At 44.4% G+C, this 26,773-nt stretch overlaps 1 protein-coding gene across 2 annotated transcripts in view; it reads left to right on the plus strand.

Annotated features, from left to right (window-relative positions):
• slc23a4 (solute carrier family 23 member 4) overlaps positions 1-24,501 on the plus strand; it is a 65,127-nt gene extending 40,626 nt beyond the window's left edge. The window contains exons 10-12 of one of the 2 annotated variants that reach the window (XM_078568212.1): positions 21,042-21,171; positions 22,011-22,106; positions 24,067-24,501. In XM_078568212.1, coding sequence (XP_078424338.1) covers positions 21,042-21,171; positions 22,011-22,106; positions 24,067-24,290 — 450 coding nt within the window. In that variant the 3' untranslated portion in view covers positions 24,291-24,501. The remainder of the gene's footprint in view (positions 1-21,041; positions 21,172-22,010; positions 22,107-24,066) is intronic. The other variant, XM_078568213.1, reaches the window with a different exon arrangement.
• The last annotated feature ends 2,272 nt before the right edge of the window (positions 24,502-26,773 follow it).

The following is a 26,773-nucleotide window of genomic DNA, read 5'->3' on the forward strand; positions in this document are numbered from 1 at the left end:
GAATAACCTCATATTTATACACATTAAGCTGCATCTGCCATGCATTTGCCCACTCACTCAGCTTGTCCAAATCACACTGAAGCATCTCTGCATCCTCCTCACAGCTCATCCTCCCACCCAGCTTTGTGTCATCTGCAAATTTGGAGACATTACATTTAGTTCCCTCATCTAAATCATTAATATATATTGTGAATAACTGGGGTCCCAGCACCGATCCCTGCGGTACCCCACTAGTCACTGCCTGCCATTCGGAAAAAGAGCCGTTTATTCCTACTCTTTATTTCCTGTCTGCCAACCAGTTTTCTATCCATGTCAATGCACTACCCCCAATCCCATGCACTTTAATTTTACACGCCGATCTCTTATGTGGGACTTTGTCAAAAGCCTTCTGAAAGTCCAAACAAACCTCATCCACTGGCTCCCCCTCATCAACTCTACTGGTTACATTCTCGAAAAATTCCAGTAGATTTGTCAAGCATGATTTCCCTTTCATAAATCCATGCTGACTCTGTCCAATTCTGCCACTGTTTTCCAAGTGCTCAGCTATTAAATCTTTTATAATGAACTGTAGAATTTTCCCCACTACCGACATCAGGCTGACTGGTGTATAATTCCTTGTTTTCTCTCTGCCTCCCTTTTAAATTGTGGGGTTACATTAGCTACCCTCCAATCTGTAGGAACTGCTCCAAAGTCTATAGAATCTCGGAAGATGACCGCCAATGCATCCACTATTTCTAGGGCCACTTCCTTAAGTACCCTGGGGTGCAGATTATCAGGCCCTAGGGATTTATCGGCCTTTAATCTCATCAATTTCCTCAACACCATTTCCCTACTAATACTGATTTCTTTCAGTCCCTCCCTCTCACTAAACCCTGTGTTCTCCAACATTTCTGGTATGTTATTTGTGTCCTCCTTTGTGAAGACAGAACCAAAGTATGTATTTAGTTGGTCAGCCATTTCTTCGTTCCCCATTATAAATTCCCCTGTTTCTAACTGTAAGGGACCTTCATTTCTCTTCACCAATCTTTTTCTCTTCACATACCTGTAGAAATTTTTACAGTCAGTTTTTATGTTCCTCACAAGCTTACTCTCGCACTCTATTTTCCCCTTCTTAATCAATCCCTTGGTCCTCCTTTGCTGAATTCTAAACTGCTCCCAATCCTCAGGCCTGTTGCTTTTTCTGGCCAATTTGTATCCCTCTTCCTTGTATCTAATACTATCTCTAATTTCCCTTCTAAGCCATGGTTTGGCCACCTTTCCTGTTTTACTTTTGCACCAGACAGGAATAAACAATTGTTGCAGTTCACCCATGCGCTGTTGGAACATTTGCCATTGCCTATCCACCGTCATCCCTTTAAGTAATGTTTCCCAATCCATTATAGCGAACTCGTGTTTCATACCATCGTAGTTTCCTTTATTAAGATTCAGGACCCTAGTCTCAGAATCAATTACGTCACTCTCCATCTTGATGAAGAATTCTATCATATTTTGGTCGCTCAGCCCCAAGGGGCCTCGCACAACTAGATTGCCAATTATTCCTTTCTCATTACACAATATCCAGTCTAGGGTGGCCTGTTCTCTAGTTGGTTCCTCAACGTATTGGTCCAGAAAACCATCCCGTATGCACTCCAGGAATTCCTCCTTTACGGTATTGTTACTAATTTGATTTGCCCAATCTATATGCATATTAAAGTCACCTATAATTACAGAAGTTCCTTTATTGCATGCATCTCTAATTTCCTGTTTAATGCCATTCCCAACATCACCACTACAGCTTGGGGATCGAAATATAACCCCCACTAATGTTTTTTGCCCGATAGTATTTCTCAGCTCTACCCATACAGATTCCACATCGTTGGAGCTAATATCTTTCCTCACTATTGTGTTAATTTCCTCTTTAACCAGCAATGCAACTCCGCCGCCTTTTCCTTTTTGTCTGTCCTTCCTAAATATTGAATACCACTGGATGTTTAGTTCCCATCCCTGGTCACCCTGCAGCCATGTCTCCGTAATCCCGACTATATCATACCTGTTTACATCTACCCTAAAATTCTGCCCTTAAAGCTGGTAAGGCACTGGGACTGGATGATATGTATCCAAGGATACTGAAGGAGGTGAGTGTGGAAATTGTGGAGGCATTGGCCACAATTTTTCAGTCTTCCTTAGACTCAGGGTAGTGCCAGAGGACTGCAGAATTACAAACATTACACCCTTGTTCAAAAAAAGGGTGTGAAAATAAGCCCAGCAACTGCAGACCAGTCAGTGTAAATTCAGTAGTGGGGAAACTTCTAGAAACAATAACCTAGCTCAAAATTAATAGTCACATGGACAAATGCAGGTTAATTAATGAAAGTCAGTGTGTATTCCTTAAGGGAAAATCATGTTTAACTAACTTTCTGCAGTTTTTTGAAGAGGTAACAGAGAGGTTTGAGGACTGAAATGCTGTCGATGTGGTGTACCTGGACTTGCAAAAGGTGTGTGATAGAGTGCTGCGCAATAGAACTGTGAGTAAAATTCTAGATTATGGCATAAAAGGGGCAGTAGCAACATGGATACAAAATTGGTTGAGAAGCAGGAAACAGAGAGTAATGGTTAATGGATGATTTACGGGCTGGAGGAAAGTTTGTAGTGGAGTTCCCTAGGGGTCAGTGTTAGGACGCTTGCTTTTCCTGATATTTATTAATGACCTAGACCTTGATGTACAGTTCAAAGTTTGCGGATGATACGAAACTTGAAAGCATTTTGAACTCTGAGGAGGATAATCTAGGACTTCAAAAGGACACAGGTTGGTGGAATGGGTGGACAGGTGGCAGATGAGGTTCAATGTGGATAAATGTGAAGTGATTCATTTGGTAGGAAGAACATGGAGTGACAATATAAAATAAAGGATACAATTCTAAAAGGAGTGCAGGAGCAGAGGAATCTGGGTGTATATGTATATAAATCATTGAAGTTGGCAGGACAGGCTGCGAGAGTGGTTAGTAAAGCATACAGTGTCCTAGGTTTTATTAATAGGGTTATACAGTGCAAGAGCAAGGAGGTTACGTTGAACTTGTAATGGACACTAGTTCGGCCTTAGTTGGAGTATTGGATCCAGTTCTAGGTGCCGTACTTTAAGAAGGATGTGAATGCCTTGGAGAGAGTACAGAAAAGATTCATGAGAATGGTTCCAGGATGAAGACTTTCAGTTATGAAGATAGATTGGTGAAACTGGGTCTCTTTTCCTTGGAGGAAAGAAGGCTGAGAGGAGATTTGATAGAGGTATTCAAAATCATGATGGCTCTAGGTAGAGTAGATGGGGAGAAAATGTCCCCACTCATGAAAGGATCGAGAGTGAGGGGACACAAATTTAAAATAATTAGTAAAAGAAGCAAAAGTAATATGAAACAAAACTTTTTCATACAGCGAGTGTTTAAGGCTGGAATGCACTGCTTGCGAATGTGCGGAGGCAGTTCAATCAAAGCATTCAAAAGGGAATTAGACTGTTATTTAAAACGGAAGACTGTGCAGTGTTATGGAGAGAGGGTGGGAGAATGCCACAAGGGAATTGTTTATTCAGAGAGCTGGTGCAGACACAATGGGCTGAATAGCCTCCTGCTATGCTGTGACAATTCTATGATTCTGTACTCAAAACAGAGATAAGAATATGAGGGTAAAGCCTAGAGGAATGATTTGAAGTACAGAATCCAGTGTATTACAAGCCTGAAAGAGTTAGCTGAGGTAAAGGTTCCAGAGTTGTATAAGGTTAGAATTTTAGCAGTTAAGGTCACTAATTTAGGAAGCAAATGGGGCATCCACGGGTGACCTGCTGATGGCTTTCTCTTGGTGCTGGCAGATGGCCTCCCGGCCACACAATCCTCATCCTTCCCACGACACCCAGCTGTAGTTTCTTTTGGCAAAAACGGCCAAGAAACTGGCTGGCAACATTCAAATCTGTCAGATCTGAGACAGAGACTGCCTGTCTGTCTGGCTCCAGTGACAATTAGCCCTAACGTGTAGACAGGCTTTCAGCCTATGTCGGGCCTGAATTGAGAGCTCACCAGAGCAGTTCCCATTATAAGGGGCTACATGTAAATTTAATGTGATAATTTAAAGGGAAATGATTGAATGTGGGAATAAAATTCCTTCACAAAGGTAGTTGCTATTTTTCATGCATATTTCAAACTTTGCAAAGTGTATTCAAAATAGAGAAGTTTCTAGCAAAACCTGCGGCATGCACAGTAAATATTGAGGAAGGATACCTAATCTGTGGCCAAGTGATAAAGTAATGTAACACTCACCCTCTTGTTTGATGGCAGGTGAAGTAGAGGTGGGGTGATAATGAGGAGGATGGTCTGCTCACTAGTCTAAGCAACACTTCACAATGGGTATGTGGCATGGCTGGTAGGAGATGAAGAAAGACTGTGCCAGCTCTATGGTGCATGTTAGCACTAGATGTTCTTTCATCCGATGACACTATTCTACTGTAATCTGTGATGTCAGTTGGGCCTAGTTATTGCCAGGAGACTGCTCCTCTGCCTGTAAGTATAGTTGGGAAAAACCAGCAACTGAGCACAGTTTGTATCTGGCATGAAAATAAATTATGTATAAATGAAAATAAAGTGGTCAGCAGTTGCGCAGAAATGGGGTAAAGTTGGCAGCAGATTTATGGTTGCGGCAGGAGAGGAAGGAGTGGTGATATTGGAGAGGACAAATATGGCTAGAAAGTGGGTGCTATGTAAAATGGCATCACTCTAAGTTAACAAGTCACCAGGTCCAGATAGGATGCGTTCTAAATTGCTGAGGAAAGCAAATGTGGAGATTGCAGAAGCTGTAACCACAATCTTTCAATCCTCCTTAGATATGGGAGCAGCGCAGAACTGGAGGATTGCAGCTGTTACACCCTGTTCTAAAAAAGTGATAAAGATAAGCCTGGTGACTGTTGTATTATCAGCTCTGATCACTTTATTGTTTTATGATGCCATCGCTGTGGTGTCTCAATTATGAGATCTTGGGACTTATTTATTTAAACATGAATCATTTATTGTTAATCTTTAATTATGTACAGATCCTAGGTTACTGTCATGCACGGTGCTGCTACCTTCATGCAGGCTGGTTCTAGAGTGTTCTCTCTAGACTGTTCATTCAGTCTATTACCATATGACTCTATGCATCATACCGTGGGTGGTGCTATTTTCCAGGCCCTCGTTAACCCTCGCTCTGCCGAGCAACTTTACATTACAATGGCATTCAGGCACATACTACTACATTCCCCTTTCTTCTCAAAAGAAAACTTTCCTCCCTTCCAATAGAGTAAAACTGTTTACAACACAATCCTTACTTGATTGAGGTCAACAAGCAAGTAAGCAGCTGAAAGAACAGTTGATTGTCCTTCAAGATCAAATACAAAAGAAATGCATAACCATTCAACAACATGAAGAAATGAAGCTTTCTCCCACACCTCAAGTCTCTGATTTAATAAATTCAGGCAGTCTTGGGGCTTTACAGTTCTTCTACATCTCGGTGTATTCCACATTTGAGGAATGATAGTAGTACTCTGTGTTTCTGGTACTTGGTTACTTCTATTTGATTCGCTTTTTGTGCTCCTTTGAGTTGCATTTCTCTTTATTAACAACCCATCTGCTTTTTTGGACACTGGGTTTGTCCCATTCCTTCCGAGGGGAATGTGCACTCCGTCCATTCCTAGAGCGGACTCATTTTTTTTTCCGTGATGTCCACCATATTCTTGCTGGACGTATACGTTTCACAGATGGAAACTTCATTTCCAATTCTTTCCCAATTTCAGCCAAAGACCTGTTTGCTGCTTTATTTTTAAATTGTTTTGCAAGCTTATGAATCTTTTCACTCAGTTCAATGGTTCTCAATATGTCAGAGACATCCAGTGCTCTTTCTTCTTCTAATTCCTTGCACTTCAATGTCAGATTTACAATTTCCAATCTTAATTCTGTCTTTGCTTTCCCTGTCTGCAACAGGACTTTGTCCTTTTCTTTCTGTTTGGTTTCACTGTTGGCCCGTTTTGTCTTTGGTGAAGTTTGAACATGTCCCAGTTCCGTAACTGTGCTACTCATGACTTCATTATCCATTCGCAGGTTGGAAAGTTCCACGATTTTTCCTTTCAATGCCTCTTCTTTTTCATGCTTCTTCAGTTCTTCAGTCGGTTTCTTGTAGCTTTCGGCTTCCTCCTTGAAGATGGAACGTTGCTGAGTCTTCTCTGTCAACTGGTTCTTCAGTTTGCGAAGAGTGACTTTAAATTCATTTTCCTTCTCTTCGTAATTTTCCAGAGATATAGACATTGACCTGGGAATTGTTGTAACATGTGAAGATTCTTCAACAGGTCTTCCTTTTCTTTGCAAAGCTCGCTTGCTTTATCTTTGACCCTGACACCAGGGAGGTAACATAACATCCTGGTGTCACATCTGCAGCTGCAGAAACATCTATCTGTTCCTCTTATGATAGAATCCTCTATCACTATTGCTCTCTCACTCTTCAGCTCCCCCCCCCCCCCAACCTCTGTGCAGCTGAGCCACTCGTGGTGCCATTGTCTTGGCACTTGCTGCATTTCCCTGAGAAACCATCTCCCCCAGCAGAATCTAAAATGGAAGATCTGTTGGAGAGGGAGATGGGCCCAGGGGACTTCCGCATGACCTGCCTAGTGTTTTTAATCTGTCTGGCGGTCACCTATTTCCTTTCTGCCTATGCACTCTTTACCTGCGGTGTGACCACCTCACTGTACGTGCTATCCATGAAGACCTTATCCCCTTGTGGCTCCTCCACAGTGACTCCAAGCTCAGCTCCAGCTCTGAAACATAGATTTCAAGTAGCTGCAGCTGGAAACACTTCCTGGACACTGGACATGTCCCTGACTTCCCACATCTCACAGGAGGAGTATTCCACTTGGCTGAGCTACTCTGCCATGATGTACTGTTATATTACTCCCTTTACTGATACTTCCTCTAGCTTAGAGAATATTAAGGACAGAAGAAATACTTATAGGTCCTACTTACCAAGGCGCTACTCTTCTTACTGAGATAAGGTAGAAAATGAAAGGATCACCTCCTTCCCTCTTCAGCGAACTCCCTCTCTCTCCAAACTCCAACTGAAGTACTCTAATGCAGCCCAAAATAGCACTCCAATGCAGACAAAAGCAGCACTATAAATGGCTTTCTTTTATGCTGTCTGAATCTAGCTTCTGAACACCTGTTTAAGCCAGTTAACCAATTTACTAGCTGCAGCTGCAAGCAGGGCCTGTATAACCCGTTTTAAAGTTGGACTAAAATTCACCTTTTCCCAACCCAAAGAGCAACTTTTAGTTAGTTGCTAAATTAAAGAAAGATTAGACTTTAGATAGAAATTAACCCTTAAAAGTCCCTCTCTCACCAAACTCCAACGGAAGCACCCTACTGCACCCCAAAGCAGCACTCCAGTATGCTGAGCCCTGGGACTGCCACCTATTCTACAATGTAAGTACACCTTTTTTATATTTTTGCTCACTGCCTTGTGAACTGTCCAGGTCCTTTGACTCTGCACCATTCAGGGTGTTCAATTTTCTGTAGTGTTGCTCACCCTATTTGTGATCTGAGCAGTCTTTGCCTCTGTAGCACTCAGGGTTCTTGCAATTTTTCTAGTTGTGCTCACCGGTCTTTGTGATCTGACCAAGTATTTTTCTTTTTTTACTCTGCGTCACTTGGGGTTCATGCAATGGACTTCCATTCACTCTGGCGGATTCCTCAACTTCTGAGTCTGTAGTGAAGTTTCTTCAATTGTTTCTTCAAGTTTTCTTCTTTGGTGCATGTCTCTCTGTTCAGGCTTCAGTTGCTTTTAGTTTCTCATAGCTTGGGATATGTTCTCAGTTCATCATTTCAAATGCCACCTTTCATATCACCACTGCTGCTCAGCATGTTGTATTATCACTGCTCATCACCATGTTATGTTGTGGTGCCAACACTGTGGTGTCTCAATTATGAGACCTTGAGGCTTATATGTTTAAACTTGAACCATTTATTGTTAACCTTTAACTATGTACAGATCCCAGGTTACTGTCATGCATGGTGCTACTACCTTCATTCAGGCTGGTTCCAGAGTATTTTCTCTAGGCTGTTCTCTCAGTCTATTAACATGTGACTCTATGCATCATACCGTGGGTGGTGCTATTCACCAGTCCCACGTTAACACTTGCTCTGCTGAGTATCTTTACATTACAATGGCATGCAGACACATACTACAAAAGTAATTACAGTGCAGTTAGTTAAATGGTGATAAAACTCCCAAAGATCACTGTCAAAGACAAAATTAACTTCACTTGGAAGATCATGGGTTAATACTACAGGCGGAGTGTCAGAGTAACCTGATTCAGTTCAGAGAGTTAATATAAAATTTTAAAAAGGCATTTGATTAAGTACCATATTACAGATTTATTTGTAAAATAGAAGCACATGACATTAGATGGATGATGCTAACTTGGATATGTAATTGACCAAGGGATAGGAAGCAGAGAGTAGTAATGAATGGATGTTTTTCTGACTGACATGTACACAGTGGAGTCTACCATGGATCAGTATTAGGACCATTTATTTTCTTGTTATTTAGAAATATCCTGGATTTGTGTATAAGGAGTACAATTTTAAAGTTTGCAGATTATGCAAAACTAGGGAATGTAATAAATAGTGAAGAGGAAAGTAGCAGACTTCAGGAGGACATAGGCAGGTGAAATGATAGATATAATTTATTGTAGCTAAGTGTGAAGTGATGCACATTAGAAGAGACAATACGAAGAGGCAGTATGATCTAAATAGTATTATTTTGAGAGGAATGCAAGAACAGAGGGACAACGGGTGCACATTAACAAATCTTTAAGAGTGACAGGCAAGTTGGTAAGATATTAAGAAAACACTTGGGATTCTTGGCTTTGTAAATAGGGGCTGTGAATAGAAATACAAGGAAGTCATGCAAAACCATCACAAATCTCTGGTTGGGCCTCAGCTGGAATAACTCCAGGCACCCCACATGTTGGGAAAAATGTTAATGCCTTGAAGAGGGCATAGAGGAAGTTCACCAGGAATTAGGGAAGTCATTATCTGGAGAGATTGGAGAGGCTGGCAATATTCTTCTTGGATCAGAGAAGTCTAAAGAGAGGCTAAATAGAAACATTCAAAATGAGGCGTTTTGATAGAGCAAATAGAGAAACTGTTTCCTCTGGCAGGCTGGTTGATAACCAATGGTTATGGATATAAAATAACTGGCAAAAAAACATGATGGGAAATGATAGGTTGTTCAGGTCAGGAGTGCACTGCTTCAGAGAATGTTGGATGCAGATTCCATAAGAACTTGGATATTTATTTGAAGAGGATTAATTTATAGGATTATAGATGAAAAGCTGGTGTGTGGTACTAAATTGTATAGATTTTTCAAAGAGTTGGCACAGACATGATGGGCTGAATGGCCTCTTCTGAGCTGTAAGATTCTGTGATTCCATTTAATGAAATGGGCCTTATAAGCAATATAGAAGGGCATGAGAGGAAATAGGAAATAAACTAAAGAAAGACACAGGTTCATAAGTAGTATAAGGAGGAATCTTCGGGAATGTTTGGCCTGGTGGGAAATGGGAAGGTGAAGCAGCTGAATAGAATTTTTCATTTGTTCATGGGATGTGGGCATTGCAGGCAAGGTCAGCATTTATTGCCATACACTAATTGCCCTCAAGAAGGTGGTGGTGAACCATCTTGTTGACTTCCTGCAGTCCACTGACGGAATTTTCCAAGTCCGCTGGCAGCGGGCGTGATAGGTGGCGTGCGCAGACAATGTGGCACAAACAGTTTCACGATGATGGGAAGGCAGGTTGCGATCGTCCACTCAGCCTGCCGATGGCGGGCCGCGTTTCCTACCAACGGTCATCGGGCGGCTCATCGTAATACATCAGCATGTCATTAAAAGGCCATCCCACAATGTTCTTGGACCCCGCTGGATCGTCCGTCCACGTCGACGTGTTTCACAACAGCACACAGGTGACGTGCACTTGACGGCCTTCACTTTGGGGGAACTGAGGTGAGTGAACAGCATCATTTTCCACAGCTCACCAGGGTCGCCTGTTGCTTTGCAGGGGTGCTGGGGGGCATGCCTCAGGCCACTATTGTCGGGGGGGTGGGGGGGAGGAGTGTCCGGGGGCATCTGCTGCCCAGCCTCCGAGACAACTTTTGCTGTTGTCGGGGGGTGTGTGGAGGCAACTGCTGCCCTGGCGTTGGATCCAAGCATAAGAAATCGAGGTGGGGGCAGGGTAAGTGGCCACGCAGTAGGGACACTTGCATAAACTGACCATTTTTCTACAACTGAGACAGTTCAGGAGCAGCCACAGTGATATGACTGCCCGCCCATGCAAGCAACATGGAGGCAAAGTGCCATCAAGCATTCCAGACCTTACTCGCCCACCCCCCACCCCCCACCCCACCCCCCACCCCACCCCCACCACCACCACCACCTGCTGCCCCCACCCCTCCAAGGCACAGACTATGAGTCCACGACCACTTTACTAGACTGTGGAGCAGTTGGACTGCACACATTGTACAATCTCCTCGCCAATGCTGGCCATGTAGCAGTCACTGCTGGAGGCACTCAGCCCCTTGCAATCTCAGTTTCCAGGTTTGGACCAGTGTCCCCCATGTCACAGGTTGACAGGGCAGCCATACAGCGCACTCATCTCTGGCCATCCAAGGGGTGACCAGCTCTTTCCGGGAAGCATTAATGGGCCGTCACACAGAGGCAGGAAAGATGCTAAGTTCACCCATGCTAACCACGTCTCTCTCACTCTTTCGTGCCTCAGGAGGACCACATCAGGAGCCTGGAGCCTGGTGACCTAGCTGTATGTCTCATGGCCTACAGAGACCATGGAAGACGGAGGAGAGAGCAACTGAGGCTCCTGGCTGCGCAAAGGCAGGAGCAGCAACCTCATGAAGAAGGGGCAGCAGGGGTTCCGGCACACACTGCCCAGGGGCGATAGCGAGCCGTGGCTGGTCAGCGCCTAGCGACACCCAGGGTCAAATAGACGTCGCCTGCCATTCCTGCAGACGACTGAGAACCAGAGTCGCTGACAACTGCACATGTCTAGGGACCTAGTCACTCACATCTGCCACTTACTGCAGGACTTGGCGCCAAGTGGACATGGAGGGCATCCATTGCCAGTGGCCGTGAAAGTGACTGCAGCGCTCAATTTCTATGCCAGCAGCTCCTTTCAGGGCTCCACAGGTGACCTCTGTGAGATATCACAAGCCACCACCCACAAATGCATCCATGAGGTCAAGGATGCCATTTTCTTTGTGCATTTCGCCCAGACCGGGACAGCCAGGATGCAAGGGCCATTGGATTCGCCTTGATCTCGGGTTTCCCCCAGGTGCAGGGTGCAATTGACTGCACTTGGCGCTCAGGTCTCCATCGCTACACTCAGTGGACTACATCAACCACTCAGCTGCTTTGCGACCACCAGAAACACATCTTGTAGGTATGCGCACGGTTTCCAGAGAGTGTGCACGACGCCTACATCCTCAGTCGATCACAGATCCCTGGAGTCTTCCAGGGTCCACAGAAGCTGCAGGGATGGCTCTCGGGGACAAGGGCTACCCGCAGATGACACCCGTGTGGCAGCTTCAGACTGCAGCAGAGCAACGGTATAATGAGGCTCGCAACTTGATGGAGTAGACCATCGGGATGCTGAAGATGAGGTTCCGGTGTCATAGAGGTCTACAGCACAGAAAAAGGCCCTTCGGCTCATCGAGTCTGCGCCGTTAAAACAAGTACCTCACTATTCTAATCCCATTTTCCAACACTAGGCCCATAGCCTTGTATGCCATGGCATTGCAAGTGCACATCCAAATACTTCATAAATGTTATGAGTGTTTCTGCCTCTAACATCCTTTCAGGCAGTGAGTTCCAGATTCCCAACAACCTCTGGGTGAAAAAATTCTTCTTCACATCCCCTCTAAGCCTCCTGCCCCTTACCTTAAATCTATGCCCCCTGGTTATTGATCCCTCCACCAAGGGAAAGAGTTCCTTCCTGTCTACCCTATCTATGCCCCTCATAATTTTATACACGTCAATCTTGTCCCCCCTCAATCTCCTCTGCTCCAGGAAAAATAACCCCAGTCTATCCAATCTCTCCTCATAACTAAAACTCTCCAGCCCAGGCAACATCCTTGTAAATCTCCTCTGCACTCTCTCTAGTGCAATCACATCCTTCCTATTATGCGGATTCCAGAACTGCATGCAATACTCTAGCAGTGGCCCAACCAGCGTTTTATACAGTTCCAGCATAACCTCCCTGCTCTTATATTCTATGTCTCGGCTAGTAAAGGCAAGTATCCCATATGCCTTCGTAATCACCTTATCTACCTATCTAGCTACCTTAAGGGACCGGTGGACATGCACACCAATGTCCCTCTGATCCTTGGTACTTCCCAGGGTCCTACCATTCATCGTGTATTCCTGTGCCTTGTTTGTCCTGCCCAAATGCATCACCTCACACTTATCCACATTAAATTCCATTTGCCACTGATCAGCCCATCTGACCATCCTGTAATCTAAGGCTATCCTCCTCACTATTTACCACCCCACCAATTTTCATGTCACCCGCGAACTTATTGATCAACCCTCCTACATTCAAGTCTAAATCGTTTATATATACCACAAACAACAAGGGACCCAACACCGATCCCTGTGGAACTCCACTGGACACAGGCGGCCAGTCACAAAAACACGCCTCAACCATCACCCTCTTTGCCAAATTGCCTTGGATCCCATGGGCTCTTACCTTCGTTATCAGTCTCCCATGCGGGACCTTATCAAAAGCCTTGCTGAAGTCCAAGTCGACTATATCAAATGCATTGCCTTCATCTACACACCTGGTCACCTCTTCGAAAAATTCAATCAAATTGGTCAGGCATGACCTCCCTTTAACAAAACCATGCTGACTGTCCTTGATTAATCCCTGCCTCTCCAAGTGTAGGTTAATTCTGTCCTTCAGAATTGCTTCCAATAGTTTCCCCACCACTGAGGTTAGACTGACTGGCTTGTAGTTCCCTGGTTTATCCCTTCTCCACTTTTTGAATAACGGCATCACTTTGGCTGTCCTCCAGTCCTCTGGCACCTCTCCTGTGGCCAGCACCCCCGCTATCTCCTCTCTTGCCTCACTCAACAGCCTGGGATACATTTCATCCGGGCCTGGAGATTTATCTACTTTTAAGCCTGCCAAACCACTTAGAACCTCCTTCCTTTCTATGCTAATTTCTTTAATTATATCATCGTCCTTCTGCCTGATTTCCATACCCACGTTGTCCCTCTCACGTGTGAACACCGACACAAACTATTGATTTAGAACCCTACCTACTTCTTCTGGCTCCACACATAAATTACCACTCTGGTTCCTAATCTTTCCCTAGTTATCCTCTTACTCTTAATTAGCTTGTAAAATAACTTTGGATTTTCCTTTATTTTACCTGACAATGTTTTTTCATGCCTTCTTTTTGCTCTCCTAATTTCCTTTATAAGTTCCCCCCTACGCATTCTATACTCCTCTAGGGCTTCCGCTGTTTTGAGCCCTCGGTATCTGCCATAAGCCTCCCTTTTCCTCTTTATCCAATCCTGTATATCCCTCAACATCCAGAATTCCTCGGATTTATTAGTCCCACCCTTTATTTTTACTGGAATATGTTGGCCCTGTACTCTCCCTATTTCCTTCTTGAATGAGTCCCACTGCTCTGACGCAGGTTCACCTAAAAGTAGCTACTCCCAGTACACTCTGGTCAAATTATATCTGATCTTGTTAAAATCGGTCTTCCCCCAATTTAGAACTATGATTTCTGGCCCATCCTTGTCCTTTTCCATAACAACCTTGAATCTAATGGAGTTATGATCACTATCTGCAAAATGCTCCCCTACTGATACCTCTACCACTTGCCTGGCTTCATTCCCTAAAATTAAGTCCAGGACCGGCCCCTCCCTTGTAGGGCCTTTTACGTACTGGTTTAAAAAGCTCTCCTGGATGCATTTTAAGAATTTCGCTCCCTCTAAACCTATGACTAACCCGGCTAGTGTTGGGGAAGTTGAAATCCCCTCACTATTACTACCCCATTATTTTTACACTTCTCTGAAATTTGCCTACATATGTGCTCTTCTATTTCTCTCTGGCTGTTTGGGGGCCTATACTACACTTCTAGCAATGTGATTGCTCCTTTTTTGTTTTTCAGTTCTACCCATATGGCTTCATTTGAGGAGCCTTCTAAGATGTCATCCCTCCTTACTGCTGTAATTGATTCCTTGATCAATATTGCAATACCCCCTCCTCTTTTACCTCCTTCCCTGTCTCGCCTGAAGACCCTATATCTTGGAATATTGAGCTGCCAATCCTGCCCCTCTCTCAACCATGTCTCTGTGACAGCAATGACATCATACTCCCATGTGTTAATTTGTGCCCTCAGCTCATTTGCCTTATTCGTCACACTCCTTGCATTAAAATAAATACCATCCAGCCTTGCCAAGCTCCCCTGTGCCCTAACTGGCCTATAATTTCTATGCCTTTCAGGCTCACTTTCTCTCTCTTCTAATTTTGGCTGTGCATCTTCCCCCGCTGAACCGCCTCTCAGGATCCCATCCCCCTGCCAAGTTAATTTAAACCCTCCCCAACAGCACTAGCAAACCTCCCCGCAAGGATGTTGGTCCCATTCCGGTTCAGGTGCAACCCATCCGTCTTGTACAGGTCCCACCACCCCCAAAAACAGTCCCAATGCCCCAGAAATTTAAAGCCCTCCCTCCTGCACCATCTCTCCAGCCACGCATTCATCTGGACTAACTTCCTATTTCTATGCTCATTAGCGGGTGCCTGGACCGGTCTGGTAGAGCCCTGCAATACAGTCCACAGAGGATGTCATGCATTGTCATCGTCTACTCCGCCCTTTACCACCTGGCGTTCCATCGGGGAGATGAGCTGGTTGAGGAGGAGATAGAGGAGCCGCATGTCTCCTCCGATGAGGAAGACGCCGATGGGGATGAGGCTGAGGTCGTCCTTGGAAGTGACAATGATGGGGATGAGGACCTCACACTGGCCAGACAAGGCAGGCGCACTTGGGAGGCTCTCATAGCTGCTAGATTTGTGGAGGATGATGATGACATGCAGTGAGGTGACCCCATAGACCCTCACAGCACATTTGTGAACATTTGACTCTGGTCTGGCTTATGGCAGCAGGAATACCCTCTGTGAGAATGCTCCTGTCATGGAGATGCAGTGGAAATCCTAATAGTCGCTCGATTGCAGGAGGATGATGATGACAGTGAGGATACTCCATAAATCTTCTCATAGCCTCTGAGAATGTCTGATTCCTGTCTGGCCAAGGGTCATATCATGCAGACACAGCCAAGAAACTTTAGAAGCATCTGATGCATTGTCTGTCTTCAGCACCTGGGCCCTTCAGGAGCTGATGCACAGTATCAGTGGTCACAGATGCTGAAGTGATGGGGGCCAGCCCCTCCTTAAACATGCTGAGAGCACATTGAGAGAATGAGGGAACTCTGGTAGCACCTGCCCACTATATTCTGGCAGCAATGACCAGCACCGCCGAGGTGCAGGCATCAGTAATGTTTCCAGGGAGTGAGGCTGGACCATCACTTTGGTCTGAAGGCTGCACAAAGCACAGGAAAGAGGCCCTGGACTGAGACACCTGCCTTTATCTTGTGCAGAAAGGTTTCACATCTGAGTGACACGAACACTGCTCATCAGAACAAGGAGCGACAGGCAGGGAGACATTCTTGGGAGTTTATTCACAATAGTGAACAGTATGTACAAGTGGTTAACACCCGTGCCCAGGCTGTGCAACTAATTCTGCTTAACTTTCCTAACCCTGCCTCTACGTCTTGGTGCTCCCCGGACATCCACAGCGGAGGTGGAGGCAGCCTGCTGACTGTGACGCCCTGTCTGTGATGACTTTAGCGGGCATCCGCTGGAGGGCTGAGACTTGGTGGACCCCAGCCTGCTTTCAGTGTCCAGCTGTGTGGCTGTGGCACCCTCCTTGGCCTGTGAAGCTGGAGCTGCTGAGGTCACAGGGAGAGGGGATTCGGATGGGTCAGTGACTCCCGGAGTCACCTGGATGGATGGCCCTGGAGTGTGCACCTGTTGATCCTCCTCCCTATGGGTACCCAAGGGCCCCTGGCTGACTCTGTGAGGGGAAGGGGTAACTGTAGTGAGACCAAGCTGCCCTGCACCCGTCTCACGTACATGCTGTTGCAGGCCAACTATGGTGTTAGCGACGGAGTTGAGCCCATACAGCAGTGCAGGAGTGAGTTCCTGGACCCAGGTCTCCATGGTGGCTGCCATCCTACCAGTGTTGACCTCGGTGCATTGGTATGCCGGTGCTATTACCTGAATGAAGGTGAACGGGCTCCTCCATCATGCCTTGCAATCTGAGGAGTGCAGCAGACATCCGTTCCTGTTGCTCCCTAGCTTGCCTTTGCAGGTCCAGCAACTGTGACATGACCAACTCCAGAGGCTCATCATCTGACTTGGACTCAGCAAATTTCTGGCATCCAGCAGTCCTCCAAATGCCGGGGGCCTGGGAAGTCCCTGCTGCCGCCTGCTGTGTATCAGATAGTGTGATGTGCTCACCAGATTGTGATCCTGTATGTATTCTAAAGCTAGGTACCATCGAGCTGTGTGTCTGCACTGGTGGAGGATGTGGGTGAGCACTGTGATGGGACATCGAGGGGGGTGCCCCCAGATTCCTCTTCGGAGGTTTCTCCAGGGCTTGATTGGAGGCCCTGGGTCATGGACTCTGTCGGCTGTTTGGCAGGTGCACCTGCGAAAGCAAGGGAAGATAATTAGTGCATGGCAATGGTCTGTGAAAGAGGGCACATCTGATGGATATTGCACTGCTGGATCCTCACTTGGTAGAGCAGCACCAACCTCACCATCAACACAGGACCGGTTCAGATTCTCGCCGGCCAGCTGGATAGCTGTGTTTTCAAAGTCCCCGAGTACCTTGATTTTGGGCATTCCACCACTGTTCTGCAATCCCTCTTGTTGTGTACCAGCTTGTCCAGCATGAATAGAGATGGAGAAAGTGTAAGCAGGATGCCTGCTGGGCCAGATGATAAATGTGCCTGGCCTGTGCGGGTGGTGAGTGGTCCCATGGACAGTCTGAGGACAATGAAGGTGTGTGTGAGAGATTGAATGGTGATGTCCCTTGAACTGGCAGTGAGTGAGGGCTCTGTGGATGTGTGATAGGTTTATGAGTGTGTGAGTTCTTACCCTGGTGGAACGAAGGAGATCATTCATCCTCTTGTGGCACTGGGTGGCTGTCCTCTTCTGAATGGCATTGGTGCTAACCATCGCTGCCACCGTATCCCAAGCCGGATTGGTCATGTTGCTGCCCATCCTGAGGTCAGAGTGGGGGTACAGGATATCCCGGCGGGCCTCCACGGCATCCAGCAGTTACCCAAGGGTCCCGTCATTAAACTGGGGGGCTGAGGTCTTTTTTCCTTTGCTAGCCATGACTTCCGGGCAGTGGTGTTGAGCTGGTGGCAATGAGCAGTGTGCTGGCGGCTGCCTTTGAAACATGGAGGCCAGCGTGATGCAACAGCGGGTTGATGGCGGGAGGGCGAATGAGAGCCCGCCTGCCATGGAAACGGCGTGATTCCCAGGAATGTATAAATAATGTGGCGGGTTTGGGACGATGCGGTGTGAAAACTCACCACCGCCGTCAGCGGGTAGGATGTCATTTAGCCCGCCCGCTACTGCACTTAGTGCAAATTTGGGAAAATTCTGCCCCATGTGCTGTAGGTACACCCACAGTGCTGTTAGGAAAAGAGCTCCAGGATTTTGACCCAATGACAGTGAAGGAACGACAAAATAGTTCCAAGGCTGGTGAGTGTCTTGTGGGGGGGATCTTGGAGGTGGTGCTGGTCCCATGTGGATGTGCCTTTGTCCTTCTAGGTGGTGGAGACATGGGTTTGGAAGGTACTGTCAAAGGAGCCTCGTCAAGTTGCTGCAGTGCTTCCTACAGATGATACACACTGCTGCGACTGTGTCAGTGGTGGGGGGCTTGAACGCTTAAGGTGGTGGATAGGGTGCCAATCACGTAGGCTACTTTTTCCTGGATGGTGTGAAGCTTCTTGAGTGTTGTTGGAGCTGCATTCATCCAGGCAAGTGGAGAGTATTCCATCACACTCCTGACTTGTGCCTTGTAAATAATGGAAAGGCTTTAGAAAGCCATGAGGTGAGTTACATTCTGCAAAAGTCCCAGCCTCTGAACTGCTCTTGTAGTCACATATTTATGTGGCTGCTCCAAGTAAGTTTCTGGTCAATGGTAACTCCCGGGATGTTGAAAGTTGGGGATTTAGTAATGGTAATGCCATTGAATGTTAAGCTTCTCATGCTTGTTGTTGGAGGTGAGAATTGAGGTGGCAAGGGGTATAAGTTTAAGATTATTGATAGTAGAAAAAAAGAACTCCAGGGTTGGTTTTGCTTTCCAGGATGATCCTAGAGAAGTGAGCGGTTTTAGTCCGATATCGGTTCATGTGGTTCAGCAAATTTGGTGATGTATGTCTGAAAATTGGATGTCATGTAACTTTCAACAATAACTACGCTTTTGCTATAAAATGCTATAGGACATATTGAGGCCATGAAAGGCACTATATAAATGGAAGTTCTTTTTCTTTTGCCTTCGGTTTTTAATTATGTCTGCCATGTGTCTTTGAGCTGTTTCCTTAAAATACTGGATGGGCCTTTCCTGATATTTCTACTCCCATGTTTCAGGCATTATATCATGAATCCTGAGAATAGCACACATTACAATGTCATGATCCATACGATCGAAAGGGTTGCTCCAAGAAAACTCCATCAGCACCTTTCCACTTTGTGACATCACATGTCAGCTGCCCCATTGATTTCTATTCCACTTGTAGTGAGTGGCTAATAGATTTATCCAGGCACTTAAATGATCAATATTCTTTTTCTCTTTAAAATTTGGGATGATATTACTTAGTAAAAGGTTACATTTAGAAATGATAAGTCTTGACACAAAGAGTGATTGATACATGGGCCAGAACTTTCAGGTCCGCCAAGATCAGAAACTGAGTCAGGTGGAGCCTGAAAATATGAGCATTGGGTTCTTGACCTCGCCACCGACTATTTTAGGGGAGGCAGGTTTGGGGCCTGGCAGGGCTCCCTGCCCTCACGAGGCATGGAGCCAGTTAGGTTCATGAAGATAAAAGCAGAGTCTTGTTAATGATAACTAAAGGAGGTTGACTGGGATTTTCCAGTCAGCTCCCACTTTCCCGATACGACACATGGCAGTTTGAGTGTTGGAAGTGGGTGCAGACAAAGGCTGCCTGTAGTGGGATTGCCACATCCCACGGTGTGGCCTGGCTGTTTTAGAAAAAGTTGGTGAAAGGGCAGCTCCATGTTGAAATTACATCTCTGTTACCTGCCATCGCAGCCGGTTGCTCCTTGGCTTCTGATTGGCTCTCCAGCTTCAATGGCCCACTTGCTATCCTTAATTGGACAGGGAATCTCCATCCTCATTAAGAGGCGGCTCAGTCAAAATACCAAAGACTGACTGTTTTCCCCTGGGGGCCGGTTTGGGACCTGGAAACAATCCTGACTTCTGTTTCTTGTCCATGAAGCAAAAAATTCAGCCCAAGGAATCAACTCTCGGATGGTGCAGTGGAGAAATAAGCCCTGGAATTATTTTATAACCAATTATATCCTGCAGTAGGAGGACTTTAAGATTATTCTGGATGAATGAACATAAATGTCCTAAATCAGTAATTATGATCATTCAATAAAGTTGCTGCTACATACGAGATTGATGTTCTTACTAACGAATGACTCAAAAGAAAGCAGTAATTCCACAGGGATGTTTTACAAACTGGTAATATCAGTTTACAATACTAGTCAACTGTTCTGCATGAGGACTGATCGTTGGGAATTTGAACACAGGCATCATTGAGTGAGTCGTTTATATATGGCGATGTGTGCAGAAGTGAGCCCACACAAGTAGCACAAAGTGTGTAACTCAGATGATTTAAGCAGACTGTCTGTGTCAGCATGTAGTTTATAAAAATGTTTAAATTTGCTCAAAGTAAATTTGAGAGATGAATTTTTGTAAAAGAGCACATTTAGATCCATCAGCCTAGAGCTTTGGTCACGCTGAATGGTGAGGCCTAAGGTCCACCCAATAGTGTACCGCAAACCTAATTTCCAGCAGACAAGCCACAGGCTGTTCACCAGCAAAGTAGGATTGAAGATCAGGTTGCTGATATGTCAGCTGTCAGGTGAATAGAGAAGAAGGGAAATCCAGAAAGGGAGCAACCACGAAAGAAAATCAGGAAGGCAGTGATCAGGGAGGAGGGGGCAGAAGCAGTCATGATTGCATCTTTGAATATGTGATCGGGGGAGCTGGAGTGCTCCTCCTCTTTCTACATTCAAGAAGCATATTTAAAGAAATCACCCTGTTGATTGCGGCCTAACAGGTAATGTCTTTAAGAACCATCTGATGGTCTGTATGCAGACCTGGTTTTCCTGCCAGCTGCTTCAGGGCAAATCAATGTTGCAATGAGGGCCTCAATCAGCTGTTAGACTACTTATTAGCATTTTCAAATTGCCTAACATCTCAGTTGTGCGTACTGCATGTCAATGTTTTGAGCTTTACCAAGGTGGTGGGTGCTGCACTTCTGGCACATAGTTGTTCCATTCCTGTTCGCCATATTGGAGGGTTAGGAAGCTGTTTTGCAAATGAAACATGGGCAATGCTTGGCTGAATTTCTAGGCCATAGTCCCAGAGCTGTATCCATTTTGTGCTTTATTAAACGATGGAACTAAAACACCAATGTAAGGGCAGGGGGGAGGGGGACAGAGAAAACAAGTGTTCTCTCTTCTTTTGAAACTTTACCACATTTATGGAACTTAAAAGTCAAAGCAAATTCAAAACAACAAATTGTGAATATTGATTTGAAAGTAGAAATAGGAAGGGCTAAGCATCATTTTCACATTCTTCTCTTTTTAATTGCAGTTATATTTTCTCTGCTTTCAGTTTGTTGATATGAATTCATCAAGAAATATCTTTATTTTTGGATTTTCCATGTTTACTGGCATGGTTATACCCAACTGGATGAAGAACCACCCACATGCTATCCAAACAGGTAAGAAATGTTCCTCTTACTGCAAATATACACCTTACCAAATCAACACCTAGATCAGTAAATAATTATGTGCGCAGACTGAAGAAACTGGAGTACTCTTAGCCATTCAGGTTGAATTATCAATTCTTAATCATCGAACTTAATATAGAAGAAAAAATAGCAGTGAGAAGAATAAGGTTGAAGTCTTACCTGTGCCACCTTTTTTGCATTTCAACATGTATCGAACATTGTACTCTTGGCTATGTAGGTGTATTGCAGGCCAAAGTAACACCATTTATCCTCTAAAGGCTTTGCCTTATTTTTCTTGCAACTAATTATTTTTTCCTCCTATTTTTGTGCCAAGTCATGGGGAAAGAAGGGATACATGCAAGGCTTTATTAAAATTTCTTTGTGTCTCATGTTTAAGACATTTTCAGGATGTTATATATAATTTTTATTATTTATATGCTCATCAAGGGAACAGATATCAGTGCTGGGCATTGAGACACACTCAGATGTTTTTTTTCCTCCCGTTCTCTGCATCAAGCACTCCCTGGGTATTTAGTATAATAACCAGCTAGCTGCAGAGCAATAGCCCTGTCCCAACAACACGCCTTGATCCAGCTTCAACTTCATTAGTGTAACATTTTCATTTCTCCTGTCACAGTTTAGGGGTGGCGTGGGTTCCCATCCACAATCTAATCTTGTGGCCAAAGCGCAATCCTATCCCTTATATCCTGCCTGTGTCTCCTTCAACTCTTTTCCAGTCAATGCCAAGGCAAAATTCTACTTCAGCTTAGTCAGGTTTAAATTAAAATGTTAACACTGACAAGAAACTAAAGAAATGTTCTGCTTCCCAGGAGTACTTCCACTAGATCAAGTCATCAATGTCCTTTTAACCACCAGTATGTTTGTTGGGGGATTTTGTGGATTTTTTCTGGATAACACTATACCAGGTAAGCTTCCTTCCCTTCCTGCCATTCTGTTGCTTTGTAAGCAATGGATTTATTTTATAACACCGTTACAAAATGATGATGAAATCAGGGGTCGGGGTGATGGGTGAAATTGGACATGGGTCAGGGTGCACCCTTTGCATCAGGTTCAATTTAATATTTAGTTCTATTGACTTCAACAGAATTGTAGAATTGAACATTGAGCATATCCTTCATTGGGTGACAAATGTAATTACACTTGTTTTGCGATCCTACCCACTTTCAATTTCACCCCCCCCAGAAGTCAATTTAGAAGACATCGGGGATCAAACAATGTTGTTGACAGAAGATCAGTACTGCACCTGCCTTGAAAGGAGCAATATTACTGCTTGAACATTTACTTCTATACCATGCAACATATAACCTAAGCACCATATTGTTATACTCGCTTGTGTGTGTTAACCTCAGTCATAAGCCTGAAGCTTCAGGAAACGGGAATATTTCTGGGTTCTGATCAGCTGCTACATTAGTGAATGCTTCAGAAAGTACATAGACCTAACGTATTTTTCATATGTTTTAGGAGACCTTGCTTTTCTCTTGAATGCAAATTAGAATTGCTGCAGAGACCATTAGTAAAGTTCCATCACTATAGTTACCATTAATATTGCCAAGTTTGATTAGAAATATTCCTGGAGGTATGAACATTTGATATTCTGACCAGGAGACCTCTGAAAACGTTACTTCATTTACATCATAAAAGTTGGATACTTGTAGTTTAGCATCTTTGTTCATGGTTTCATGCAAGCAGCACTTATACAAGAAATTCTAAGTACCAGAAAGCCACCAATGAGGTAAAGAAGGGAAACCAAGAGTGGGAAGAGGGGAAACCAGAGGTGGAGGAAGTTTAATTCCACTAGTAATTAAATAACTCTCAGAAATTGCACTGATATCTAATAGTAATGCTGGCAACATAGATTTCCCTCATAAGCAACAGTAACACAACTCTGAAGAAGGGTCATACGGACTCGAAACGTTAACTTTGTTTTTCTCTTTCCACAGATGCTGTTAGACCTGCTGAGTTTTTCCAGCATTTTGTTTTTGTTTTAGTAACACAACTCATTGAGTCCATACATAACTGGTAGTAATAGATGCAACACCTCGATATCTTCCCTGTAGCTCAATAATATGTATCCTGGAATGGCAGACAAAATCCCATGGCTTTGCACAAAATAGTTAGCCTCGCTAGTTGATGCGATTTTTAACAGGCCCCCATCCTTTTCCAACTACTGCAACATAAATTTTCAAGTACAAACATCTCTCAGGCTGCTAACAGCAATGCCTGGGAGATCCATGCTCCATTCAGAAGATTGCTGTGTAATCCAAGTGATGGTAACTTTAGTTACCATTAGAATGAAGAAGAATATGCATTTCCATGGTACCTTATCTCTCTGAGGATGTCCCAAAATTAGGGATGCCAATTGTGATTAAATGTATTCCTGGAGGTTTCATCACGACTTGCCCCCCACGCTCCAGCCATTAGTCGGCCAACACATCCATCCTTGTGACATACTGCTGTCCTATGTCAATTGGAAAGCAAAAAGACTCATTACCCAATTGGATGATGCTTGCCTATCAGCCAAACAGCTATTTCTTTCCCCCATTTTCAATATGTTTATATCTAGTAAAGTGAAATGTTCAAAGAAATTGACAAAAAAAATCTTTTAGTGTTGTAATGATTTTTCTCTAGGGGTGCACACAGCAGTGTCTTGGAGATTGATCTTCAATTCCAGGATACTCCAGGCCAATCCTGGAGGGTTGACAACCCTGCCCAAAATGTGTTGCATTCAATGCAGTGAGTGCATTGCACAAAGCAAATCAAAGTGGGTAAACACAGCAGTTTATGGAAGAATTTTCCAATAGATGATAAGCCAACTCATGCGTATGCAAATACCGTGTGTCAGAAGTGATTATTGATGTTTTACAGGTACAGAGAAAGAAAGAGGGCTGACCACATGGAAGGAAACTATCCTTGTGGATAACAAAGTTGCAATTGACAGTGACTGCTACAATTTACCTTTTGGTATTGGCACAAAATGTTGCACTGGAGCCTGGAGGAGATACATCCGTTTCTGCCCAAAACCAAAACCCCCCGATGATGAAAGAGTGGAAGAAAACACTGAAGAAATTCATAAGGAGACTCTATTTTAGCAATGTAGGGTAAACAAAACTCTTTGAATAGATAATTTTCACCCAATTGTTTCTTGGCAAAGTCTGATATGTTCAATTCATGTTCCCCTGGGGCTGATTTTTAATTTCTATTGTAACATAAAAGAATGATAACACTGGAGAAGATTGTAAGAAAACGTTGGGGGGGGGTGGTCAAGAGGATCCTTTAAGATTAAAAGCAGATATGAGAGAACATTATTGTCATAGACTTGTAAGATACATTACACTTTGAGGTAACCTGCCCTTGTTTCAAGGTGTCCAATTTTTTTTGTTTCAAATCGGCCACTCCTATGGCTTTCTTCTCGTGACCGTCAAGAAATAACACTGAAAAATTGCACCTTTCCAACAACTTGTCCTCCATCCCCAGTATCAGTGTAAAACAACTATACATTAAAACAAATTAGTTAAACAATTTAACAATTTAGTAATAATTCAATCATTTTTAGACAGTTTTACTGTAAAGAAATCCACCTGTAAGACCTGGATTCAGACCATCTCAAAAACCATTTCATTATTGGGACAAATTACCATGGCAAAGAGATGTTTATTCCAACTATCTTGAGCTGGTTGAAACTCAAATCCTGAAGATAAAAGCAGTCACTTTGCAGCTCTCATGTTATACAGTCTTAACGTGAAAAAACCCCACACAAATGAAATGTGAAATGAAGGCAGCAAGCGACACCAATATCTAAGGTCCATGGATGATATGAGTTAAATAAAACCATTTAAGTTAACCAACCTATAAAATAATGAGCACAAGGAAATGGCTGTTTGCTGAGTATTTAAGTTTAAATATACTTCTGTTAGTCAGTTAATAGTCTAATAGAGGCTTGGCAGGGCGTTTTGGTCTGTTGGGAGTGCAGATCCCATTCCATACAGGAATTCCAGGATGCTTCTCATGTCCTGGGCAACCACGTGCAGAAAGTGTATGCTGGAGCAGATCAGGTTCTGGGTTTTAGAGCTTAAGGAGCGGCTGGTGTCACTGTGATATATCAGTGAGACTGAGTTTCATGTATAGCACATTTCTGGATGTGGCTTAAAAAAGTGCAGGTAGAGAGGGGGAATGGGTGACCACCAGACAGTCGAGGACTACCAGACAGGTAGTGCAGGAGTCTCCTGCATGCATGTTGCACTCCTTAAAGACTCTGCGGCAGTCACTCCTACCAATACTGTCATGGGCAGATGCATCTGCGGCAGGCAGGTTGGTGAAGATGAGATCAGGTATGTTTTTCCCTTTTGTTGGTTCCCTCACCACCTGCCACAGACCCAGTCTCAGTTATGCCCTTTAGGACTCAGCCAGCTCAGTCTGTGGTGGTGCTACTGAGCCATTCTTGGTGATGGACATTGAAGTCCCTTTTACAGGGTCGACAGGGCTGTGTTTGCCATATTCATTTCCAGTTATAATGGAGGTCATTAATTACCCTAATGTAGATAAAATAGTAATAATAAAGGGCAGAGAAGGGGGAAGAATTTCTGGTGCATTCAGGAAAAATTTCTATATCATCATAGGATGTGGCTTCCTATGAGGGAGATGACATTACTGGATCTGGTGAATGTGGTGGGAGAAGTGGATCAAGTAGCAATGGTGGAACATTTAGACGACAGTGGCCATAGTCATTAGGTTTAGGTTAGCCGTGGAAAGGGACAAGGAGGCATCCAGAGTAAAAATACTTGATTGGAAGAGAGCCAATTTCAGTGGGTCGAGAACTAATTTGACCCAGGTCAATTGGAACTGAAAATTGGCAGGCAAAACTATAAAGGAACAATGGGCTGCTTTTAAAGAGGAGATGGTTCAGGTACAGTCGAGGTGCATTCCCACGAGAGGGAAAGGTAAGACAAGTAAAATGAGAGCTCACCAGGAAAAGATGGAAAGATCAAGCAGAAAAGGACGTGTTGGACAGATGTCAGGTTGATAATACAAGTGAGAACCAGGTGAATGTAGGAATTTTAGAGCAGAATGAAAAAAGTAATGAGGCGGTGGCATTGTGGTAATGAGACCCAGGATAATGCTCTGGGAACCTGGATTCGAATCTCACCATGGCAGATGGTGGAATTTGAATTCAGTCAATAAAAATCTGGAATTAAAAGTCTAATGCTGACCATGAATCGATTGTCACAAAAGCCCATCTGGCCCACTAAGGGAAGGAAATCTGCCATCCTTACCTGGACTGGCCTACATGTGACTCCAGATCCATAGCAATGAAGTTGACTCAAATGGCCTTCAGTTGTATCAAACCGTTAGAAAGTCAATAAGAAATTAAACTGGACGGACCACCCAGCATCGACCTAGGCACCAGAAATGAAAATGGCAACTCAGCCCTGTCGACCCTTCAAAGCCCTCTTCGCTAACATCTGGGGGCTAGTGCCAAAATTAGGAGAGATGTCTCATAGGCTAGTCAAGCAACAGCCTGACAGTCCATACTCTCCGATTCATACATTACAGATAATCTCCTAGACATCACCAT

Source organism: Cetorhinus maximus, chromosome 22, assembly GCF_964194155.1.
Source record: "Cetorhinus maximus chromosome 22, sCetMax3.hap1.1, whole genome shotgun sequence".
NCBI classification, from domain to species: Eukaryota; Metazoa; Chordata; class Chondrichthyes; order Lamniformes; family Cetorhinidae; genus Cetorhinus; species Cetorhinus maximus.